Source organism: Aethina tumida, chromosome 1, assembly GCF_024364675.1.
Source record: "Aethina tumida isolate Nest 87 chromosome 1, icAetTumi1.1, whole genome shotgun sequence".
Taxonomy (NCBI): domain Eukaryota; kingdom Metazoa; phylum Arthropoda; class Insecta; order Coleoptera; family Nitidulidae; genus Aethina; species Aethina tumida.
In genome coordinates, this window is record NC_065435.1 from 13,111,334 (window position 1) to 13,136,253 (window position 24,920).

General features: G+C 32.8%; 5 protein-coding genes and 1 long non-coding RNA gene across 9 annotated transcripts in view; 3 read left to right on the plus strand and 3 right to left on the minus strand.

The window, feature by feature from the left end:
- The window catches only part of LOC109598090 (aspartyl/asparaginyl beta-hydroxylase), a 39,874-nt gene extending 25,783 nt beyond the window's left edge, over positions 1 to 14,091 (plus strand). The window contains exons 2-14 of one of the 3 annotated variants that reach the window (XM_020013917.2): positions 8,908 to 9,118; positions 9,326 to 9,526; positions 9,582 to 10,192; positions 10,257 to 10,344; positions 10,494 to 10,568; positions 11,149 to 11,274; positions 11,438 to 11,794; positions 12,073 to 12,206; positions 12,579 to 12,813; positions 12,876 to 12,981; positions 13,038 to 13,272; positions 13,325 to 13,809; positions 13,867 to 14,091. In XM_020013917.2, the coding sequence (XP_019869476.1) occupies positions 9,067 to 9,118; positions 9,326 to 9,526; positions 9,582 to 10,192; positions 10,257 to 10,344; positions 10,494 to 10,568; positions 11,149 to 11,274; positions 11,438 to 11,794; positions 12,073 to 12,206; positions 12,579 to 12,813; positions 12,876 to 12,981; positions 13,038 to 13,272; positions 13,325 to 13,809; positions 13,867 to 14,017 (2,856 nt within the window). In that variant the 5' untranslated portion in view covers positions 8,908 to 9,066 and the 3' untranslated portion in view covers positions 14,018 to 14,091. Of the gene's footprint in view, positions 1 to 8,905; positions 9,119 to 9,325; positions 9,527 to 9,581; positions 10,193 to 10,256; positions 10,345 to 10,493; positions 10,569 to 11,148; positions 11,275 to 11,437; positions 11,795 to 12,072; positions 12,207 to 12,578; positions 12,814 to 12,875; positions 12,982 to 13,037; positions 13,273 to 13,324; positions 13,810 to 13,866 lie in introns of those variants that run through there. The other 2 variants (XM_020013919.2, XM_049961202.1) reach the window with 2 other exon arrangements.
- Positions 1,159 to 4,309, minus strand: LOC109598091 (hairy/enhancer-of-split related with YRPW motif protein). The gene is made up of 3 exons (XM_020013921.2): positions 3,356 to 4,309; positions 3,078 to 3,295; positions 1,159 to 2,104 (listed from the first exon to the last, which is right to left on the minus strand). Exons 1-3 carry the CDS (start codon positions 3,511 to 3,513, stop codon positions 1,476 to 1,478), a joined length of 1,005 nt encoding a protein of 334 aa, XP_019869480.1. The 5' UTR covers positions 3,514 to 4,309; the 3' UTR covers positions 1,159 to 1,475.
- On the minus strand, positions 7,272 to 8,847 carry LOC126264258 (uncharacterized). Of its 2 annotated transcripts, XR_007547018.1 has the most exons (4): positions 8,769 to 8,847; positions 8,356 to 8,700; positions 7,585 to 7,706; positions 7,272 to 7,525 (listed from the first exon to the last, which is right to left on the minus strand). It is a non-coding gene; the product is annotated as an uncharacterized LOC126264258 (long non-coding RNA). The 2 variants fall into 2 exon arrangements; XR_007547016.1 differs by lacking the exon at positions 8,769 to 8,847 and having other exon boundaries at positions 8,356 to 8,756.
- A 280-nt stretch (positions 14,092 to 14,371) lies between the features above and the next one.
- On the plus strand, positions 14,372 to 17,492 carry LOC109598072 (calcium permeable stress-gated cation channel 1). Its single transcript, XM_049970851.1, has 2 exons — positions 14,372 to 14,656; positions 14,713 to 17,492. Exon 2 carries the CDS (start codon positions 14,722 to 14,724, stop codon positions 16,954 to 16,956), a length of 2,235 nt encoding a protein of 744 aa, XP_049826808.1. The 5' UTR covers positions 14,372 to 14,656; positions 14,713 to 14,721; the 3' UTR covers positions 16,957 to 17,492.
- Positions 17,493 to 17,770: 278 nt separating this feature from the next.
- LOC109598075 (ATP-binding cassette subfamily C member 4) lies at positions 17,771 to 23,437 on the minus strand. The gene is made up of 10 exons (XM_049961130.1): positions 21,865 to 23,437; positions 21,580 to 21,813; positions 21,099 to 21,529; positions 20,890 to 21,046; positions 20,432 to 20,835; positions 19,565 to 20,372; positions 19,187 to 19,511; positions 18,975 to 19,125; positions 18,692 to 18,922; positions 17,771 to 18,638 (listed from the first exon to the last, which is right to left on the minus strand). Exons 1-10 carry the CDS (start codon positions 21,936 to 21,938, stop codon positions 17,809 to 17,811), a joined length of 3,645 nt encoding a protein of 1,214 aa, XP_049817087.1. The 5' UTR covers positions 21,939 to 23,437; the 3' UTR covers positions 17,771 to 17,808.
- A 72-nt stretch (positions 23,438 to 23,509) lies between these two features.
- On the plus strand, positions 23,510 to 24,565 carry LOC109598078 (mRNA-capping enzyme). Its single transcript, XM_020013893.2, has 2 exons — positions 23,510 to 23,818; positions 24,097 to 24,565. Exons 1-2 carry the CDS (start codon positions 23,639 to 23,641, stop codon positions 24,505 to 24,507), a joined length of 591 nt encoding a protein of 196 aa, XP_019869452.1. The 5' UTR covers positions 23,510 to 23,638; the 3' UTR covers positions 24,508 to 24,565.
- Positions 24,566 to 24,920: the final 355 nt, after the last annotated feature.

Below are 24,920 nucleotides of genomic sequence, written 5' to 3' on the forward strand. Positions count from 1 at the left end.
ATTTATTATTTTTAAAATTAAGTAATTTCTGACAGTTATTGAAAAAGATATTACTGCACCAAGTGGTAAAAAATAGTGCCGGAAATAAAAAAATGGAATATTATGGTACTCATAAATTTGTCAAGTAAAATACTAATTAAGGTATAAAAATTTTCGACCATCCAGAAACCAGAAATAGTATATTGTCCTTCATTCATAACAAAAATAATTAATTCTTTCTCTTTTAAAGCTGTTTATAGATGGTAAAAGATGAAGGTTGAGATTGCAATAGATGGTATAGTGAATTTAATCTATATAATTTATTATTTTTAAAATTAAGTAATTTCTGAGAGTTATTGAAAAAGATACTGTTGCACCATGTGGTAAAAAATAATGTCGGAAATGAAAAACTTGAAAATTATAGTACTCACAAATTTGTCAAGTAAAATACTAATTAAGGTATAAAAATTTTAGGCCATCCAGAATTCAGAAATAGTATATTGTCCTTCATTCATAAGAAAAATAATTAATTTTCCATTCTTTTTCTTGGATGGTAAAAAATGGAGATTGAGATGATAATAGACGGCATAGAGAATATAATCTATATAATTTATTATTTTTAAAATTAAGTAATTACTGACAGTTATTGAAGAAGATATTACTGTACCAAATGGTAAAAAATAGTGCTGTAAATTAAAACATGGAAAATTATGATAGTCACAAATTTGTCAAGTAAAATACTTAAGGTATAAAAATTTTAGACCATCCAGAATCCAGAAATAGTCTATTGTCCTTCATTCATAACAAAAATAATTTACCATTCTTTCTCTTTTAAAGCTATTTATAGATGGTAAAAAATGGAAATTGAGATTACAATAGACGGCATAGTGAATACAATCTATATAATTTATTATTTTTAAAATTAAGCAATTTCTAACAGTTATTGAAAAAGATATTACTTCACCATATGGTAAACAATAAATTCACCAATTTATGAAGTAAAATACTAATTAATTAAAAAAATTTGAAAAATATTAAAATATGGTTTTTGCTATTATTAACTTCTCTTTAAAAAAAATCTAAATGTCACAAAAAATATTAAATATTAAAATTTTTACTCACCCCTAATTCAATAAAAAACATCAAAATTTAAATTAAAAATCTGTTTTATATAAAATATCTCTTTATTGCTTAAATTATTTATAAAATCACATATTTTTCCACATCAGTGAGATCATATAATAAATATATTACAAAAATAAGCCTTGCGGGGCTCTTAAATACTTTGAAAATGTCTAAAATCTACAAAATAAATATAAATCAAATTAGGTACAAAAACTGACTAAAACCTCCACATTGCGTGTAAAGCATCAATAACAAAAAAATAAACAAAAATGTACAAAAACAAAAATCAAATGGCAAGCGATAGTCTCTTTGGAAGTTTATCTGTCACTGAGAACTAGGCACAGGAGGCACTATTCACTCTAACCCGTCCGTTAATAGGCCACTTCAGCACCCCAAGGCCTGTAAGGCTTCATGCCCTGCGACGTGGGCACGCTTTGACTGTAATTCTGGTGATGGTGATTCGACGTGGGCAACGAAAAACTGTTCACCGGATATTGGTGCGTGCTGTACGCCAGGGCGGACGAGGCGGCGGTGGTGGTGAGAGGCGTCAGCGGCGTCAGCGTCGACGACGAGGGTGGCAGCCGGCTCGTGTCCGAACTGGGCACCGGCACCGTCGTCTGGGCACAGGACGTCGACACGTCGAAGTGCCCCAAGTCGTGCATGTTCTGGTGGTGGAGCGGCGGCGGGGGTGGCGGTTGATGGTTCAGATTACCGATCGAGGTGTGATTTGCCGCCGGCGACGGTGGCAGCGTGTTCAGGGGCGGATAGTTTTGGGGGGCGCCGTAGCCCCACGCTGACGTGGTGGCCTGTTTGGAGGCCAGCTCCCTCTGGGCCGCACAGCATTGCAGGTGACTGGTCAGACGCAGCCTCAGCGGGTTCTGCACGTCCAGTCCTTCGATCCTCTCCAAGTAGCGGGCCACCTCGGCCACGCACTCCCTGAAACCCATGCCGTGGTAGTCCATGGCGTACTTGTGTGGGTCGTAGGCGAAGGAGTCCAAACCTGGAACAAGCAATCGAATTAATTGATTGAAATGGCAAGTGTTAAAAAAAATTATAAACACCGGGTTATAGTACGGGAGGGGGGGACCTGTTGCATGGATATCAGCAATCAACCGACTGCTTACTGCGTTTCCCACGATACGGCCGCTACAGCTGTTCAACGTATTCCCACGATATAGTTAACCCCTTTTATCCACCTGCTTTGCGATAGAGGTGCTATCGCCACAAACTTTACAGTAACACGCTTCCCACCAACGAAATTCCACACTCAGGTAACATGAATGAAGGACAATTTTACGGGTTCATTCAATCTGTTGGGCAACACCAGTGCATTGTTTTTAGTGGACCAAAGATGTGGCCAAAATGAGTGAGTTTATGTTTTTGGAAGAAAACTTTATACAGTTAAGACTAACAAATTATTGGTAATTTGCAGAAGAATAAGTTACATTCTAAAGAGTAATCTATCATTTAATATTCACTTCAAAAACAGTGATTGATGTATTAGCAAATTAGTTAATGAAGAAAGAATTGATGGGGAAAAAATTGAAAACTTCCCTAAATATTTTAATTTTGGAGAAAGGATGACAAAGTGGATAGCTACTTCAAGATATGTGACTTAAAAATTGATTTGTCTTTGGAAAATATGATTAATTTAATTGAATGAAAGGAAGACACATTGGCCAACTACTTCAAGAATATTGATTTATCGTGTTGACTTGAAAATGTAGCTATTAGCTTGCTAAATCTACACATCAGGTCCCAGTCAAGTAATTTGAAGGCAAGAAATATAACTTAAATCCTTTGATTGTCCTTCAATTGCATAAGAAGACACATTTCAACTTCAATAACTTCATAGATTTTATAAATAAATCGTATTGGACAGTCTCAAGAACTTATTCTATCCAATTGAGGCATTTACAACGTCCAAAACTCTTATACGTTGTATTGGTTAGAAAGAATGTTGTGAAACCTACCTTTGGCATGTATCATTTTGAGGTGGTCAACGGTCATCTGCAGTATTTCAGCCTTTTCCAGTTTGGCTGAGCCTTGCTTCTCGAAGGCACTGGGAACAAGTCGTTTGAGCTCAGATAGAGACATGTTGATGCGGTCCCTTCGCTTCTTCTCGATAACACCACGTCGTTTCTTCCTTGACAGCATTTGACAACTATCAGCATCTCCCGGTGAAGTACACCTTGAAAGAAACAACCCATTGGTACCTTGTCCCATGGTATAAAATGAAAGTAGTACTTACTGTTCTTTGGAAGACTCCTCGGAGAACACATCGTCACAATCATCACTTTCAGACAGAGGTCTTTTAGCACTCCTCGTAACCGGTTGCCATGAAGATCCGGGGTTGGTGCCGGAGTATCCCCAGTGCAGAGGTGTGTTCTGCGACAGAGTGTGGTCCATGGTCACCGTCACTCACTAAGACACTTGTGGCTAAGTAAAGTATCGGAAGTACACGCGTGTCGGACGGTTGTCAGATAGACGAGGACGCGTGTTCCGGCGAATGCAAGAACTTTGAATGTGTTGTGCCCTGTTGATCAGACGTTGGTCCCGACGTCGTTCGGCCACGTTTTTACCCCCACCATTTACCCCCACCCGGACGTATCTACTACACGCGACAGTTCAACCCTCTTGCTCCGGTCCGGAACTCACCCCGATGGTGCCGTCCTTGTCGTGCGTGGCTCATTCATGCGGTGTGCCAGCGCGTGTATTTCTATATAATCAAATTTTCCCACATGATTCCCATCATCAAATATTGCTCTTCCCTTTCTGTGCGGTAAGCGTGCCGCATATCAAATCGCCGATTGTTTTATAACTCACATTCATTAAACTAATTGTTGGTTTTGATAATGGATATCCAATATGATTGGACAATCCAATTGAAGAAAATATTAATGCACTAATATATTAAAAATTGTCCACTATGAAGAAGAATATTAAATGGACACTAAAATTTTCTGGACTCAAAATTTTAATATACAAAATATTAATTACTATTCCTTCTAAATCTTAATTATTTACAATTTGATGCATCATTTTAATATATTATGAATTGAATTTTAAAATTTTGTAATATTAATTACAATATTAATAATTTTCTAACTATTCCATAAAATGACAAGAATTTATTCATATTAATATTCTAAATTTCACCCTCTAAAATCTTTGGAACCTCAAGATTTTCTAAACCCAAAATTTTAATGTACAAAATATTAATTACTGCTCTTTTTAAAACTTAATTATTTACAATTTGAACCATCATTTTACAAATATTTTGTTATATAGTTATGACATCAGATAATTTTTTATTATTGTTTATTTAATTAATTTAAATTAGAAACTGAATAACATAAATTCTTATGAAAAAACTGATAATTCATTTTAATAATGGCAACGAAAAAATAGTACTTCTCAAATTTATTTTTCGCAATTTTTCAAGTAGTGTTTTAATTAAATTCTAAATATTTATATAAATAAATATTAGACGTAATAATTAATTCAAAATATTAACCACAAAATATTAATTACTACTTACTCTTTCTAAATCTTAATTATTTACAATTTGAAGCATCATTTTAATAATATTTTATGTGGTTATACGCTTTTCAGATATTCTTTAATTATTGTTTATTCAATTAATTTAAATTGGAAACTGGATGAATCAAAATTCTTGTGAAAAAATTGATAGTAAACTTAAAATTTAAAAATTTTTAATATTCATTAAAATATAAATAATTTTCTAACTACTCTATAAAACGACAAGGATATATTCAAATTAATATTATTGAGTACACCCCTTTAAATTCTTTGGAATCTCGAGATTTTATAAACTTCAAATTTTAATATTCAAATTAATAATTATTTCTCTTTCTAATACTTAATTAATTACAATTTGAAGTAACATTTTAAAGATATTTTTATGTACTATAAGCCTTTCATATATTTTTAATTATTGTTTATTTAATTAATTTAAATTATAAAATGAATGAACATAAATTCTAAATAATAATATATTTTAATAATGGTAAAGAAAAATTAAATAAAAAATTAAATTAAATTAAAATTAAAATCAAAATTACTTTTGACAATCTGAAGAACATATTTCAGGCAGTTTTTAATTAAATTATAAATGCTTTTAAAAATTTTATACACAGAACTGAAGACAACTGAATAATTAATTCATAGTATTAACCACAAACTTAAAATTTAAAATTGTAGAATATAAATAATTTTCTAAATACTTCATAAAATGAGAAGGATTTATTCAAATTATTATTCTTGTCTTCACCCCCTTAAAATCTTTGGAATCTCTAGTTTTTATAAACCTAAAATTTAATATACAAAATATTAATTATTACTGTTTCTAAAACTTAATTATTTATTATTTGAAGTAACATTTTAGAGATATTTTTATGTAGTTATAAGCTTTTCAGATAATAATTATTGTTTATTTAATTAATCTAAATTATAAAAAGAATGAACATAAATTCTTGTGAAAAAAACTGATGATATATTTTAATAATTGTAAAGAAAAATTAAATTAGTACTTGTCAAACTTATTTTTGACAATTTGAAGAACATTTTTCAGAGATAAAAATAAATGTTTATATAAAAAAATGTTATGAGCAGAGTTTCTGAAGACAACTGAATAATTAATTCAAAGTAATAACCACAAACTTAAAATTTAAAATTTTTTAATTTTAATTACAATATAAATAATTTCTAATGTCATTTTATGGATAATGACAAGAATTGATTCAAATTAATATTCTTGACTACACCCCATTAAAATTGGAACTTCAACATTTTATAAACCCCAAATTTTAATATTCAAATTATTAATTACTATTCTTTTTAAAACTTAATTATTTACAATCTGAATTAACATTTTAGAGATAGTATTTTTATGTAGTTATACGCCTTTCAGATAATTTTTAATTATTATTTAATTAATTTAAGTTATAAAATGAATGAAAATAAATTCTTGTGAAAAAAACTAATCATCCATTTTAATAAAGGCAACGAAAAATTAAATTAGTATTTCTCATACTTACTTAATTTTAAAAATATGAAGAACATTTTTCAGATAGTTTTTTAACAAAATTTCAAATGTTTATATAAATTAATTTTATGAACAAAGTTTTTAAAGAAAACTGAATAATTAATTCAAAATAATAACCACAAAATTGAATTTTAAAATTTTGTAATATTAATTACAATATTAATAATTTTCTAACTACTCCATAAAATGACAAGGATTTATTCATATTAATATTCTTGATTTCACCTAAAATCTTTGGAACCTCAACATTTTCTAAACCCAATATTTTAATGTACAAAATATTAACTACTGCTCTTTTTAAAACTTAATTATTTACAATTTGAAGCATCATTTTACATATATTTTGTTATATAATTATGACTATCAGATAATTTTTATTGTTTATTTAATTAATTTAAAATAGAAAGTGAGTAACATAAATTCTTATGAAAAAACTACTAATTCATTTTAACAGTGGCAACGAAAAAATAGTGCTTCTCAAATTTATTTTTAGCAATTTGAAAAACATTTTTCAAGTAGTTTTTTAATTAAATTCAAAATATTTATATAAATAAATTTTAGACTTAATAAATAATTAATTCAAAATATTAACCACAAACTTAAATTTTAAAATTTTGTATATTAATTACAATATTATCAATTTTCTAACTACTGCATCAAATACAAGGATTTATTCATAATTAATTAATTTTAAGATTTAAAATATTAATTACTACTTTTTGTAAAAATTAATTGTTTACAATTTGAAGCAATATATTACCAATAGTATTTTTCATATAACTCTAAATCTTTCAAGAAAATTTTTTAATTATTGATTACATAAATAACTTAAAATTTGATGAAATCCTATTGACAAACAAAAACTTCATAATTTTTAATATTAATAATTAAATGTAAATAAACATGAATGCTTCAAATATTTACATGAAAAAATAAATATAGAATTATCCAAAATAGATAAAACTATAAATAACATTTGCATAGTACATAGTTTCATTATAAGCTAATATATTTCAGTTATTAACAATATTTATTGACGTAAGACACGCTACTTTTGTGTATTTTCTTTGAGTGGAAAATTTTTGTGGGCTTGCCTTATTTACATAAAACTAATCATTAGGTTAAATATTTGAATTTTGTGCCAAGAATTTGTTAATATATGTACTAACGAACTTTGTAGCCATATCTAATAAAATATATATATAAATATAAAAATTTACGGTCCTGTTATGTAGGTTTAACGGATGCGGAAGACTATTAGATAACTGTAATTTTAAAACTATCCCTTTTCATAAAATTTACTATACCTGTGCTCATTGAAAGTGAGTTTTAGAGAATAACTGTAAGGGGCTCCTAAAAAACAACAGTTACATCCTCGTCTTACAAAAACCTTATGGTATAGAATATCTCACTTCCTACATTCCTTTTATTCGAGTTTTAGCCGGAAAACTGTTATATTAGGAAAATATTAATGTTACTTAACCTTCATTTGATATGTATTTAAAATATTACTAGTCAAAAGTTGTTAACTGACCTAGAACACATTGAAAATTAATGTTAATGCGTAAGAAAAACTTAAAAAAAAAATAATAATAAATCATTTTCGTTATCAAAAAAAATCATATTAGCGTGAAAGTAATTTTACATCAAAGCAGCAATAATATGGGGCATAGCTAATCAGATAATGCCATGCGAAAAGTTGGAGTATATTTGACTCTAGCCTGATATAAAAGTGATTAACAATTTATGTAGGGTGGTCTTTGCATTTTGTGGGGTGGGGACGCCGGACCCATCGTGGGAAATGGTATTTTCTAGTCGTCACACAGGCCGCCACGCGCCCGGCGTCGTGCATTGTATTACTACTTTTGGGGATTTACATTCTAAACAAAGCTTCCGCTATTTGTGATTGTTACAAAACCGTATTGGTTTTTGAGGAAAGTGTCCCTACCACTGCATCTTCCTTCCTTTAACTTAAGTGAATGCACGTGTTCTTATGATGCGGACGTGTGGCCCTTTACCTCAAGGTGTCATCAAACACGCGTTAGTAGCTTCTGGAGATTAGCCACGTTGAGTGGTTGAATGAAGTACTTTTAATTCTAATTAAACTCGTAGAGTAAATGATTTTAAGAGATGATGAGGCTTAAGCTTGTGTGGGAACAAGTTGCGGGGGTTTCATCTTTTACCTGAAAAGGGTAAATTACCTCCTTCGCCTATAATACCTTCCTTTCATCTGTTGGAAATGGACCAACACAAGCTGTGAGTTCAAACCCACAGATAATTGAAAACAAATCGGTAATTCTATTGTTGAATTTCAAGATTTACATTATGTACTTGTGTAGTTTGTTCAAGTGTACCCAACAAATTATTGGCACACAAACATTTTTAGTTATTAATTAATTTTGCCTAGCACAAAGGCTAATAATAACTGTGTCACTGAAGGTTTATTTATAAATTAATTACAGTACTTAATTCAATGATTGAGACAGTTTAGTGTCCATTTATAAACCTACAAGTGGTTGATGAATGAACTAAAAAGGTACAAAAATAAATTAGAAGTACACGGATTCAAAAATAATCGCCAGCAATATAACGATACCTAAAAATAGAACCACCACCACCCACGTTGCTAAACTACACTCTCCAAAGAGTAAAACGATAAACAAAACCCGATAAACTAATACACCAAATAACAACAGCAACAGCAAAGAAGCAGTACGCAAATTTTTTTATTACAGGTGCTTCGTTGACGTCCGCCGATTTCGAAAAGTTCCTAGGCCGTTCGTTTGTAACACTGGCGGACGGCAGACGTTAAAAATACTCAAAAAACTGGAGTGACGGTCGGCCAGAAACTTTTTATGGTGGTTCGATACTTTCAGTGATTGTCCCGGCACAAAATGTCGGGTGATGTACAGCCAAGGAAGCGAAAAGATAAGAAACGAAGAAAAGGTGAGTTGATTTTTTTCTTTGTGCTTTGTATTTTTAGTATGCCAAAATTCTATTTATATTTTATTGGTATGCACGTGGTGCGTTATTTTACCAAATACTTTAACCTCAATTCAAACGGTTTACTTGTTATATAAAACAGTATAAATAAAATAATTGATTTTGTTGATCGCGACGAAAGTTGGCAATTGACTTAATATTTTTTTGTAGATGATTCCACCGAGCAGGCTCCAGCTCCTCCAAAACTCCCACCCTCCGTGGACCTCAATAACGACGACGTAAACATCCATGTACAAAAGGAAGGTGGAACAGGTGGTAACATTTGTTCCAAAATCATATTCTTTCTCCTGTCGTCCGCGCTCATTGTACTTATCGGACTTATAATAACGGAGTACCGCGGCTTAACTGACTGTAAGTACTACCCCCACCCTTAAGTTCACGTAACTCACTCAAAATAATCTTGCAGTGGACACAGTAGACACAGAATCTCGGTTTTCACAAATATTCGAAGGTTGGGTGGATAATTCGGTTGATGACCACGACGAACTTGACCACGTAGAAAATGCTATTCATTCACATGAAGAAGACGATGACCATGACGATGAACATGACGAAGAAGCACTGTCTGAAGAACAAGATGACGATCATGATGATGACGAACATGACGACGAACATGACGAAGAAGACCAAGAAGAAGACGAAGATGAGGAAGGTGATCAAGAAGTGTCAGAAGAAGTAGAGGAAACTCAAGAAGACGATGATGAAGACGAAACACCTAATGATGATGATGATGATGACGAAGGGACCCAGGAGGATGAAGACGAAGATGAAGACGCAGTAGAAGATAATGAAGTGTCAGAAGAGAAACAAGAAGATGAAGAAGATGATAATGTATCGGAAAATGCTGCCAGTCCGGAAGCCAATGATGACAATGATGAAGATGATGATGGTGATCAAAAAGACGACTCTGAGGAACAGCCAACATCCCAGGAAGAAAAGGAAGCGAGTGAAGAACAAGATGTAGAGGACACCGAAAAAGAAGGAAGCGAAGAGAAGGACGCCGCTGATAATGATGATGTAAGAGATGTTATGCTAACCTAACCACCACTTACTTATTCATCATACTTATTATGACTTATAGGAACCAGAATCTAAGGCAGTTATAAAAGAGAAAGAAGAAGGGGAGGCAAAAACCGAAGATGAAGAAAATGAAACATCCGGATCAAGTAGTAAGTACAACCGACTTCCAAAACATCCATTTTCAATTTAATTTAGAACATTTTAATTGTAATTTAATTTAAGTTAGATGATAGAAATCAAAGAATAGTTGTAAATCAGGAAATGCAGAAAAGTAAATATTGATTTGAACTATTTGCAGTGGTGGTTAAACTTGGTGTTGGCCTAGCACTATTGGTTGTGGCACATGTTGTTCTTATTAGAAAGTGGAAGTCTGGTCAGTACTTTGCATGCTATTGGTGTTATAGTATTAAATATTCAGCTTCCGTCCACTAATTTTCATTAATTAATAACACTAGATAACATAATGTATAGTTCCTCGTGTCACAAAATTTCTTGAAAGTTTAGTAAAAGTACATGTATGTAGTACAAAAAACTGTAGAAATGTGCTGCGTTTCCTTTAATAGTGTATAATAAAAGCCTGAATATTTAAAATTGAATTAAATATTAAATGGGATACCGAAGGCTTCCTTATCTGAGATCTGTGTCGCTTCTTTTTACGTATAACGCCACAATACTGATGAAATTTATTAAATTAAATTTTTAGGAACTGAAAGTATTCCTGTCTAACATTTGATAAACTATGTAAATGTACAAAACTTACTTTCATTTCCCAACACTACTTAATTCTTGCCTCTGCTTCTTTATCTTAAATCTGCAACTAACATTTTTGCATTTCCTGGTATTTGTTTGTTTCTTTCGTTACAAGACGTTTATTTTGCTGCTTGATATTGTTTTACTTGTGGTAATCGCAAAGCCAATCAAATTAAATATTACTGAGTTGTATTTTCCTAAAGTTCCTTCGGAGAGACCAAAAGAAGAAGAATTTAAAGAACCAACGCCGGATTTATCGAGAAGAAATACTATTATTCCCCCACCCCCTCTTCAAGAAATCGAACAAGACATTGAGAATGATGAAGAAGGTATTATTTGATAAAAACGTTTGGAACTACTTTGATGGTTAGTTCTGAACTTTTTTGTATTTAGATATTACAAAGGTTTTCCTCTTGATGCACTAACTATTTTTATCAAAAAGAGGAAGATCTTTGAATTTGCAATACCTTTAACATCACTTATGCACAACAGAATATTCTGACGAAGAAGGGGAATATAGTGAAGACGAAGAACCGATAGAGCACAAATCAGCACGAGCTAAATATGAGGATCTGAGAGCAAACTACAACCGACCCTTCACTCCAGAAAGCGACGAAGCTGATTTTGTCCCAAAATCGGCAGCACAATACGACGACGAAGATTACGAAGAGGAAGAAGAAAGTGCAGACGATGACGATGAAGAAGTAGAGGAAGAGGAAGTATCCGAAGGTGATGATTATAATGATGATGACGACGAAGAATTGTTGAAGAGATTGGAAGCAAAATATGGAAGATTAGATAGTAAGAAAAATAAACAAGATGATGATGAACAACTGTCTTCATGGGAACGTAATAATTAATTTTAGGAGGATTGTAAACTGTTCAGAATGCATGGTATGGATGTTGCATTCTCAATAGTTTATTTTATTAATTTGTGTTATTATTAGTATATTATAAGGTCATTTAATTAAGATTAATTGCATGTGCCTTTGAGGAGAATTCATTATCATCACCTACGATGTTTTTATATCTGTTAAGTTATGTTAATATACTCTAAGTGACATGCAAATTCAACTCAAATATTACCGTGCAAGAACTATGTAAATTAACAGTGACTGATCTTCTAGGAGTAAACCCGAATGAAGAAGCAGAAGAGTCTGATAAACAGTCTGATGATGACTATGAAAACAAGGACATCACAAACAAAGAAGATTGGCCGATTAAAGAAAAAATCGATGAAGCCCATCAATCGATAGACAATGTAAGTAACACATTCAATTTTTATTAATAATACAAGACAATAATGAATTTATTTATTATCAGGAATAATTAGGGAAAAGTCCTTAAATCCGAAATTGTTGACTTGCCTTGCTGATTGTTATAATTTTTAAAAAAACTTTGTTTTAAGTATTGTTCTTTTTGTTAGATATTTCATTAGAATTAACTGGAATGTTTTTATTGTTCTAATACATCGAGTGTTTTTATAAATAAACAGAACATTTTGGTACGATCACAATTTCATCAATTTTTATTAATATTCCGCACCTCTCTTAATAAAAATTGTTGACGAGTGCCACTAACATGTTTTCTTTTGTTATTGTGTGTTTTTTGTACATTTAATTTTCTAAACTAGAATGCTGCTTATGCCATTAAAATTTTTGATGCAATCCTCGAAAAATTCCCGTCCTCTCCCAGAAGCCTGTACGGGAAAGCGTTGGCCTTAGACAGGTTGGCGGATCAAAAGAAGAGCAATGAGATACTTCAGAAAGCCATCACTCTTTACATGGATCTGCTGAATAATCCGAATATTCCTGATGCCTTGTTCCAATTAACGGCTGAACAGAGCATTAAACGACTTAGATTTATGGGTAAGGACAATAAATAAATATATAAATGAAACTTTTTTAAGTGAAATATGTTTGTATTTCAGGACAATATAGGAAGGCAATTTCAGTGCATCAAGCTTTGATAGCTAGATTCCCTGAATCTAGCAATTACTTAAATCAATTGGCAGTAACTTACTTAACCATTAACAGGTAGATTTATTTCAATTTTCAGTTACATTAAAATAATACCAACAATTTCATTCTAGAGTTGAAGATGCTCGCGTGATACTTCAAAGAATTCTCGCCAAGTGGCCCAATGACGGATTTGCATTAGTACATTATGGATTTATTCTAAAAAATAATGATAACAATTTAGAGGATGGCGTAAAGTACTTACAAAGAGGAATAGATACAAATGACGAAGGAGTAATTGATGGAAGATTCTTCTTCCATTTAGGAGACGCTTTGACAAGACTAGGAAGAAAAGATGAGGCTTTGAAGGTTTTTAATTGACATATGAGCGTCCAAATGTGTCTAATGTGTTTTATTGCAGATCTACGAACATGGAGTACAACATGGAGTGTTTCTTTCGAAATACCAAAGATCTCTGTACAACGTCAAAAGACTGACCGGAAGACCTTGGTGGACTAAACAACAAACCCCATACGAAAAGTTGTACTCAGACTTGGAGAAAAATTGGAGAGAAATTCGACGAGAAGGTTTGGCCATCCTAAACCAAAAAGGCTATTTCGTTGATGAAAGTGAAAATCTTCGTAATACCGGCGAATGGAAGCAATTTGAGCTCTACGCTAGAGGACAGAAGAACATCGTAAATTGCAAAAAATGTCCTGTAACTTGTCAAGTCATAGACAGTAATCCAGTTGCCAGGAATTGCAAACGAGGCCAAACTAAGTTTAGTGTCATGCATCCAGGTACCCACGTTTGGCCACACTGTGGCCCCACAAACTGCCGGTTACGAGTTCACCTAGGTTTAAAAGTTCCTCCTAAGACGTTCATCAGGGTCGCTGATGAAATAAGGCAAGTACTCAACACCAAAGACATTTTTAATATCTATAACATTTTTTTTGTTTGTAGAAGCTGGGAAGAAGGGAAATTGTTTATATTTGATGATAGTTTTGAACATGAAGTATGGCATAATGGTACTGAATTTAGATTAGTATTAATAGTAGACGTATGGCATCCTGAGTTGACAATACAAGAATGGAAAAGTCTTTCCCCTATTTAATTTAAGACAACAATTGTAAATATTGTACAATCTCTTGTAATAAAATAATACTTCGTAAGTTTAATTTATTTAAATCATAATTTTATTTTTGGCATGCCGATGTTTGTTCAAATTAAACAATCCTAAAAATCAACAATTTTAAATTAATTAATTTAAAATTTAAATCTTATGCAGTATTATTAAGCGACCCCTATTGCCAACATCCAGTAACTCGGTAAACGCCATCTATTCAAATAAAGGCGCCTATAGCGCAGGTTTCTATGACCACCATCTATGTAAACATAACCAAAACCATTAAGATTATCCTCCCGATAATTTTCTGTAACAACGATTTTATCTAATCGGATATCTGCCATAAATTTTATGGTTATGTGTCAGATTAAACACAAATAAAGTGACAGTCAATAAAAAAATCTAGAAAATCGTCGGCATAAGTACCTCAGATAACGCATAAATAGTGCAATAAATAATCAATAATAATAAGAGAACTAAACCCTTTAAAGGATTCCAACAATGATTGTTTTGACGTGTAGACTTCGAGGTTAATTGTGAACAACATATGTGTCAACTCTATTGTATTTCGTTGTGAATTAATTTTGTCCCGAAGTCGATAATGTGTTTCAACTTGATTATCTACAGGTAAGTAACCACGTCAGTTATTAACAGTGTATTGACATAGTATATTTCCATTACAGTTAAAGACAATGTTTGGCCTAGCAGTCGACACAGATACTGTGGATGACAATGACACTTGTCTAACCACAAAAAGACACAACTCCACTGTTATAAGCAATGTGTATGAAGGAATACCTGAAACCATAATTCTGAATGTTGTGTGTTGGATCCTGCTGATATCTTTGTTTGCTTTGCTGAGAAACCGAGCTTGGGACTATGGCAGACTTGCCCTGGTGCACACAGAAAAATGGACGCAGTTGTTCTACAAGAACACTGACGACGCTGTTGCTGTCGAAGAGTCGAATGCGGAGGTGTCAATTATCCCTGATTCAGGATGTCTGTGGTTTCCTTCAATTTTCACCATAAGTAGGGACAGAATCTATGCCAGATGTGGGCCAGATGCTGCACATTACCTGTCCTTTCAAGAACAACTGCTACTCCTGTTCACCTGCATAACCGCCTTTGCGTTAATTGTTATATTGCCAATTAATTTCCAAGGAAGTTTGCAAGGTGACAAAACGACGTTCGGACACACTACCATTAGTAACTTGGAGCCAACATCACTGTGGTTATGGGTACACATTGCCACCGCCCTGTCGTTCTTACCTTTAACCATATTAATAATGAGAAGGAGCTCAGTGAGGAAGCCTTCGTCGACGATGCTGGCCTCCAGAACTCTCATGATCACCCACATCTCTAAGATTCACAGGAACACTGATGACATCAGGAACTACTTCATTATTCGCTATCCTGGGATTGAGGTAAAGGACGTACACATTGCTTATAGAGTCAAGAGATTGATGGAATTAGAAAAGGAGCGGGAACGAGTTCACGAAGCTAGGGTGTATTGCATCTCCAACATGAAGCCTGATAAAACAATCAAAGTCCAACCGTACGGGTGTATAGCTTGTTGCAGATGCAACACTGTAAATGCCTTAGAGTATTACACTAACGAGGAGCAAAGATTGAACACTTTAGTGAGTGCCGAACGTGCTAGAGCTTTAAGAAACCCCCTAGGTATTGCTTTTGTTACTATTAGCTCTGATGAAATGGCGCATCACATTGTCAAGTCGTTTGAACCGGGGTCACTAAGACATTGGAATATTATAAAAGCACCCACACCATCAGACATTAACTGGGAGAACTTAGAGATTTCTTATAAGAACTGGTATTCAAAAGCCATCTTAATTAATCTCATATTGTTCTTGCTGTTATTCTTTTTAACAACACCCGTCATTTTTGTTAACATCTTGAATGACTACACATCTGTTCAGGATAATATCATAAAGAAAATAAGTCCTTTATTGTCTGAGTTTTTGCCTACGTTACTCATTTTGTCGTTTTCCGCTTTATTGCCTGTGCTCGTTGCTTACTCAGATGAATGGATGTCACACTGGACTAAATCCAAGCAAAACCATTCTACAATGTTAAAAACGTACATTTTCCTACTTTTCATGGTACTAATTTTGCCATCATTGGGATTAACAAGTGCCCAAGCATTTGTTGAAATCTCCTTTCAGAAAAATGCAACCGTTCACTGGAAATGCATCTTCTTGGCCGACAAGGGTGCTTTCTTCGTCAACTACGTTATTACATCAGCCCTCATTGGAACAGCTTTGGAGCTGTTAAGGTTCCCTGAGCTTGCCATGTACGCCTGGAGGCTCCTCCGCATTAAATCAGAAGCTGAGAAGACGAGCATAAGGAAGGAGATTCTTTCGACGTTTCCATTCGGCATTCACTACTCCTGGACGTTATTAATTTTCACTATTTCAACCGTTTATAGTCTAACTTGCCCATTAATCACACCATTTGGCTTACTATATTTGTGCTTAAAACACTTAGTAGATAAATATAACATTTTTTATGTCTATAGGCCGATTACAATGAGCAGTGAGGGCCAACAGATCCACGCAAATGCCGTAAAAATGGTGCAAATTCCTATTATTTTGCTTCAGCTCTTGATGGCAGTATTCTCGTTCATAAGAGGAGGCTTAAATCTTATGACTTGTTTATCTTTTATGGGTTTTGCTATCACCGGGTGCTTCTTTTGTGTACTAAGTCCGTTTCCAAGTTGCAGGAGGGCACATACGAGTATATCGTCAAATGCAACTGAAACTTACGAACAGTATATGGCGCCAGTTTTGTTCACATCCGAGAATATCAATTCTATATCTATACAAAATTCTCAGTCGTCCCCTTCCTATGGTTCATCCAATGATATCTCAGTCAGGATTGGTCAGGAGGTTGGTAGCAGCGATGCCTAATTTCTTTTTAATTTTCTGTTTCTAAAGGCTGTGACTAAAGTTAGGTATAGAAAATTGTAAACTGGAATTACAGCTTATTCGGGCAGGATTTGGATACTTCTAAATGGGATCTTGATCATTCACTTGATGGATTTTTATATCATATTGCAATAATGTGTTTAGACAAAATGTTTCCACAAAAATGTACTGTATACGTTGGTGGTTGGGAAACATTCTGGTGATGTCTCGGTGTTATTAACTTAAAACTAAAAGGACAACTACATACACTTTCTTTCAGTGTTTTAACTAAAATTTTATTATAGTCTAATTAGGCGTCTAATTAATCAACCTTTTTATAATAATTAACTATGATTTTTATTATTTTACATGTATTGAAAGCATATTTATTACTAGCAAAATCAGTATCCTTTTCTTATGTCTAATTATGAAAAATTCTTAGTCTATCTTTGTGATAAATTTACAGATTGATATATTATACATATATAAATATTATTTTCGCATTGTACCTTATCTAATAAACTTATTTATAAAACTCACTTGTTTTATTATTTTTATGTTTATGTTTATGTTTATTGCATGTATTAAGATAATCAACTTATTAATCAACCCCTTTGAAATTAGTGTAAAATAGAAGAAGTAAAGAATAATAGAACTCAACAGAGAATCTCAAAAATTTAGATATTATTAGATAAGAGCAGCTCATTCTTTGATATCACAGTAACAGTTGCATTATTAAGATGGTTTCTCGTGGCTTAGTTCACTTAATCAAGCTTAAGCAATCAATAAAACCATAAAAGATAATAAAAGTCATGTGCAATGTAAACAGTTAATTTTATTACGGTATCAAACTTATTACTTTATTTCACACTCGCTTAACATTTTATTTTCTATCTTGAACACCCTATCGTACCCCTTAAAACAGTGCATCTTATGTGATATATTTATTATCGTATAAGTCGAGAAATGCTCATTGATAACATTCATCAAAAACTGCTCCGTGTCTAAGTCCAGATGTGCCGTGGGTTCATCCATGATAAGTATTTTATTTTTTCTTATCATGGCTCTAGCTAGGCATATCAAATGTTTTTCGCCACAGCTAAATGAGTAGGAATCTGCCGAATCATACAGATTTGGTATCAAACGTTTAATTTTTAATTTGGAGATGACCGTCCAAATTTCGTCGTCGCTGTGCTCGTTCAGTGGGTCAATGTTGCTCCTTAAATTGTCGGAAAACAAGACGGGATCTTGTGGTATAAAGTCTATACGCTTTCTTAAGTATTCCATTGATACTGTTTTAATATCCACGTTGTCAATCAATATTGTACCTTGATAATCGTACAATTTCAAAAGAAGAGACACCAACGATGATTTACCCGAACCAGTTCTTCCAATTATTCCCACCTTTTCTCCGGGCTTTATTTCAAAATTAACATTTTTCAAAACTTGTTGACTATGAGCATACGACAGAGTAACGTTATTAAATTTAATGGCACCATTCTTAGGCCAGTCTTCAATCACCAGGCCTTTTGTATCTTCTTGTTCTTGTTCGGTGTACTCCAGGATGCGTTCAAGTGATGTCATCAGTATCTCCATTTCCGTGAAGGACCTCAGAGTTATAGCTACGTTGTTCCTTATAGAAAACAATTGCACTATCGCCAAACCTACGCTTCCTGCTGAAATACCTTGAAAAAAGACAAGACTTTACCCGTTAGCTAAAATACACGTGGAAAAGTACCTGTTAGAACGAACAAAAATCCCCAAATCATCCCCATAACAAAAACATGACAAACAACATCCATAAAAAACATGTGTCCGTAGGAACACATTAAAAGAGTAAACCATACGGAGTTGTAGGCATCATAGTATTGCTCAAAAGTTTCATTTTGCTGCATTTGAACTCCATGCGCTCGTATTGTTCCCAACCCCTCAAGGGTGGCATTGATGTGGCCAATGAAGGGACTCCTGACTAAAAGTAAAGGTTCAATTTAAGGTTATTTATTACCGAGCAACTAACTCACTTGACGTTTCCAGTCTCTTCAAGCTACGTCCCGCAGGCATAAAAGCATTGCGAAGGAACAGGAGAACAGCAAACAGTGCAGCTGTGGGTATCAGAAGTTTCCAGTGTACTATGCATATAATGATGACAATTCCACATAGTGAGAAAGATATCTAAAAATGAAATAATGCGACTTTAGTAGTGTCTACACAGTGTGAACTTCACAGATCGTACCATGGTGAGTTCCAAAACGACTAGAGGTAAATGTTCATCCATGTTGTTCATATCTTGTGAAAATCTGTTAAGTATACTTCCTAGCAAATGAGTGTCTATAAATGTTAGAGTACTGTTAAATATTTTGAGTGTCAGTTCTTTGTTTATTTTAATTGAGGCTAATTTTGTAAAATCATAATACATATAAATTTTTAACAGAGTTAATATAATACTTGTCAATATTAAACCAACGTATAGTTGAATTGTGCTCATAGATGTTACGGCAGCTTCGCTATATTTAGTCGAATTTCCTACGTATAATAATTTTTTGTGTTCCAAATCAATCCTGAAATTTATACATCAGCTCTTGTGCACCGCTATAAAATTATTTAAACCTACCATTTTGTTAAAGTTTTTGTTGAAAAAGTATTGGCAAACTGGCTGACTATAAACAAGGACAAAATAAATATAAACATAAAATAGCCTCGACCAAATTTCAAATATCTGATGTATACTCTTAGGGGTACAAAACCAACTTTTTGTTCTTCGACGTATAATTGTTTCTTTTCTAACAGACTATCATTTTCGTCAGGTGTTTCACTCAGTGTTTCTGTTGGCACGTCCAATTTTTCCAAATCATCTTTGTTACTCTTTGGTTTTTGAACAAAATTTAAGTCACTAGGTTCAATATTACTTGAATGTCCAAAGTATTTAACCCTCCCCTCTTCTAAGACCACAACATTATCAGAGTAGCTAACAAAGTCACTGCTTTGTGTCACGATTAAGCCGATACGATCTTGAAAGAAAGTCTTCAACCCTTCACGTATACGACTTTCTGTTGCCATATCCAACACGGAGAGACAGTCGTCCAACAAATAGATTTCACTGTCTTTGTAAAGAGCTCTGGCTAAACCTATTCTGCTTTGTTGGCCTTTGCTTAAGTTGAAGCCACCGTTGACGACGACAGATTCGTCACCATCTTCGAAGCAATCGAAGTCGTCTTGCAACCGACATATACGTATAACCTCGTTGTATCGTTTGCAGTCATATTCCTCCTCAAATAGGATGTTGTCTTTGATGGTCGCCGGAAAGAGCCAAGGACTTTGGCTGGCGTACGATATTCTTCCGTTCGTTACAATGTTTCCTGTATGAGAATATTCCTGTAATATTGTCAGTAACAAGGTGGACTTTCCCGATCCACTTGGGCCTAAAATAATTTATATTTGTTGTTGCTGTTTAATAAAGGAAATATTGGAGGTGGGGTACCTATAATTGTGGTAAGTCCAGGTCTGATAATAAGTGACACACGAGAAAGTAATAATTTGTTGTCAACTTGAACATTTACATTTTTTAACAACACTTTAGGATTATCTGAAAACTGGTCGTGTCTTGTTGGCAGTTCTTGTGCATGTAGTAATCTATTAATTCTCTTTATGCATCCCAACATATCAGCTGTCATTCCTATCGACCGTGGCAATATAAATGTTATCAACACTCTAATAGATCTTACACAATTAATTATATAAAAGAGCAACTCAGTATTCAAAGGATAGCCCAGCCATATGCAGGACATCACGAGTATGAAGATAGTTATGTCTGGAGATAAAATTCCCATAACCGTTATCATAGATTTAAGATATGCGTCTTTAATCATATATATTACTTCGACTCTGCAGCATATTATATAGTTAATAAATTGTGATTATACTTATAACAACACTTACTGTCTTAGCTTGACAATTTTATTGAAAAAGAAGTTTTGCCAGCATAACATTTTTATTACTTTTAAAGAGGCGAGTGCTTCTTTTGTAACTTTAATTCTTTCGCTGGCGACGTTATCAATTTTCACACGAATTGTCCGAATAAATTTACCAACCATAACTGAAAAAATGGTGAGTTAAGTAAATGAACCTAAACTAACGGGTAAATTTACTTTTTAATAGTATGGATATGAAAAGAAACACAATTCCGATCAGAGAAATCGGCCCCATTTTGAAGTACAACATCGAAATAGTTGTTATAATCTGTATTATGGAAACGAAGAGGTCCAACGACCACTTTACAGTGTTCTCCAAAATAGACACATCCTTTGTCATGAGAGTAACTATGTAACCAACTCCCATTTCCTTCAATGTGATATGAGACAACTTCAAAGATTTTTTATAAATTAACGAAACAACTGAAGTTCTAATTTTTAACCCCATGTCTACTATAAGGATGTAATACTGTCCCATAATAAACGAATACAGCCACATAATCCCAAATAAAGCTGAACTGTAGTAAAGTGCATCGTACATCGTTAACTCAGTTTGTCCCTCTTTAAAATATGATATATAGTTACTAATTAATTCTGGTTCATAAATACTAAAATAAATTGACAATTAAATTTAGTTATAATCCTTGCAAAGTCTCACCTTCGAACAAATTTTATAAGAATATATGGAACTGCTGAAATAAAATAACCGGCACCGAACTTATACCCGAGATAGCTCAATATTGAAGTGTTCTTAAAAGTCGTTTTATTTAATTTTATTGTTTGCTCTAGCTCTCCTCCACATTTTTTAATTTCAAATGCTGGTGGAAGTCTATACATATCATTTTCAGTAAAGTCCTTTTTAAACGCTTTGTAATAGATTTTTAAAACATAACTGAAATTTTCTTGTTTATTTATTATTTTTCAAAATTAATAACTAACTTACCCATAAAAAAGCAGGGATAAAACACCTGCAGTCTCCCTGGGATGTTTTTTTCTTGATTCTTTTGTCACACCCATGTTCTAGCTTACATATAATATTGTGCTTGCAATTTTCTTTATCTTATTTAAGTTTATATTATATATGTACATTCTACAATAATATATTGAATAAATTTACACCTACCAATGTATAAATAGCGTAGAATTAATATTGAATGCAGCTACAATACAATTTGTATAATTAGTTCATATTTAACATAATATTGTCCATGCACATAATTTATAAGCTCCATATCTTCACTTTATTTTGTTACCTTCACATTTTTCGATAACTTGGCTAATAATAAATCATTCGAATGCCCTATAAAATTATGGTAACAATGAGAAAATTTCTAGTTCCCACTTTTACAAGCTATTTTTAATGTTATTTCAATATGTGTACACTTATTAGTATTTAAACATCTTAAATTCTGATACAAGATCCGTTAGATGTGTTGAATTTACAGCAAAACTCAGCGAAGGGACAAATTATGAGGAAAAATTTTACCAAAAAATATCTTTTTTACATATGATTATTTGATAAACACGGCCTTTCTGTCCCCGAAATTTGCTTTAGGAAAATGAGCCTACTCTCAGATTCTCAAATACTAATTGTTTGGGAGTTGTGAGCCAATGAGGCTAAAATTTATTAAATTCCTTCACTGACTTCATGTGAATGGGAAGGGATTATTTTCTTTAAATACTTTTTAAACCTGTGATGCAATACAAAAAAGTTCTAAACCATATATTTGTTCAAGGACTGGAGTCAAAATTAGAAAAATTACCAGCCCCATGGGTAAAAATATTGTAATATATTCCATATATTATACTTTGGTATTTTAATAGAGACCATATGTTTTCAATTGAATTTAAATCTGCACTTCCACCAATTTTGAACAACTTTGGACATATCTTCGAATCATTATCGTGCATAAAAAACTCCATTACATCTCTCATGATATTTCTATACTTAAAACGGTCCATTCTACCAATAATTTTCTGTAATGGTCCTATAAAATTCTGAATAAAGGAACACCCAGTCATAATGTTTCCTCCACCGTATTTTAAAGTCTTTGTTGTGTATCTCTATAGATAACATTTATTTGGAAGACTACGAACCATCTGATCCTATTGCCTTGAAGTTGGATTTTTCACTCTAAAGTACTCTTTACTAAGATTATGGAGGATGATTAATACATTTTTGTGCAAACTTTAGTCTTGTTCGAATATTTTTATTTTATACCAACGGTTTCTTTACTGAAAAATATCCATGCAAGTTTTATTCATTTAATCGACGTCTGATTGTTCAACTAGACATACTGATATTGTATGACTCAAATTATTTTTTATTTGCCCAGAAGAAAAGAAGGGATTTTGTTAACTGATTCTTCCAATTTGTCTGTCTATAAAAGGAGCTGTTTTTTGCTAGGACGTTTTCTAATTGTATTTTCAATTGAGTGTGTTGCTTCATATTTGTTAATAATATTACAGTAGAATACATCGAAAGAACAAATTTTCAAAATTACCGCCAAAATTATGACGTCGCGTCCTTATGACGTAAGACCACGAGGTGTTCTCCAAAGACTATATACACTAGTTTTGTCTTGTATTGTACAAGTTGTATATGATGAGGCAGCTGCCCATCAACAGTACCACCCATTATCAAAATAAACACTTGTACCTGATGATTTTATGAAATTATAGTGTCAAACTGAAGTGGAATAGAAATTTAATACATAATGCCACCTAAAAAGAACAAATTGCCTGATGGCTGGTTCAATTGCCCAAAGTATGGTGTACTTATTCAAAACAAATTTATGCCATTAAAAACACCTCTCAGTAAAAACTTTGATACAAAACTGCCACCAGAGAATCGATTTTATCCGCAAGACATTTTTAACGTAGCCAAAAGCAAAGGGGTTTGTATTTAGGTTTTAATTTTGTCCTTTTTTATTGTTTTCAACACTTTCAACACTAATGTGATTTTATGTGGTACTTAAAGTTTTTTAACGTTTAATAAATGTTTTGTCATATAATATGGTTCTATCTATTCTCTAACTCAAATAAAAACTTCCACAATAAGTTAACCAATTATTAATCATGTGTGTATGATAAACTTGTGTTTAGAGTGTGTATAAAATTTTGTAGTTTACATTTATGATAAATCATAGAGAGTAAGGAAAGTTTTGAATTTCAGATTAGATTTGGCTTATGGATTGATTTGACAAACACTGACAGATACTATTCGAGTCATGAAATCTTTGATCTTGATTGCTCATACAAAAAGCTGGCGTGCAGAGGTGCTGGTGAATTGCCGTCCCGCCCATATGTAAATACCTTTATAAACTTAATCGACAGCTACATTAAGGAAAATCCAAATGACTGCATTGCCATTCATTGCACACATGGTTTTAATAGGACAGGATTCCTACTTGTGTCGTTTTTTGTGGAAAGATTGAAAATTCCAGTTAGAGATGCCATCGAACTGTTTGCCAGTTGCAGGCCTCCTGGGATATACAGACATGAGTACATCATGGAGTTGTGCAAGAGATATGGCAGTCTGGCTGATGTACCTGAAAGACCCTCGACTCCACCCTGGAAAATTTAATGTGATTTTATGTGGTACTTAAAGTTTTTTAACGTTTAATAAATGTTTTGTCATATAATATGGTTCTATCTATTCTCTAACTCAAATAAAAACTTCCACAATAAGTTAACCAATTATTAATCATGTGTATGATAAACTTGTGTTTAGACTGTGTATAAAATTTTGTAGTTTACATTTATGATAAATCATAGAGAGTAAGGAAAGGTAAGCAAAATTTAAATTTCTATATACAATTTTTCTTCGACATAAAATTCATTTGTAAATTTATGAACTAATAAATCAACTTACAATTTTTTATATTATCTAAATGTATGTAGAAGTATATACCACTCCAAATAAGTGCATTTCCGACAATAGTCATTGTTTTTTCATGAAGTATATTTAGGGTGTAATATATCCTTTATCTACACGGA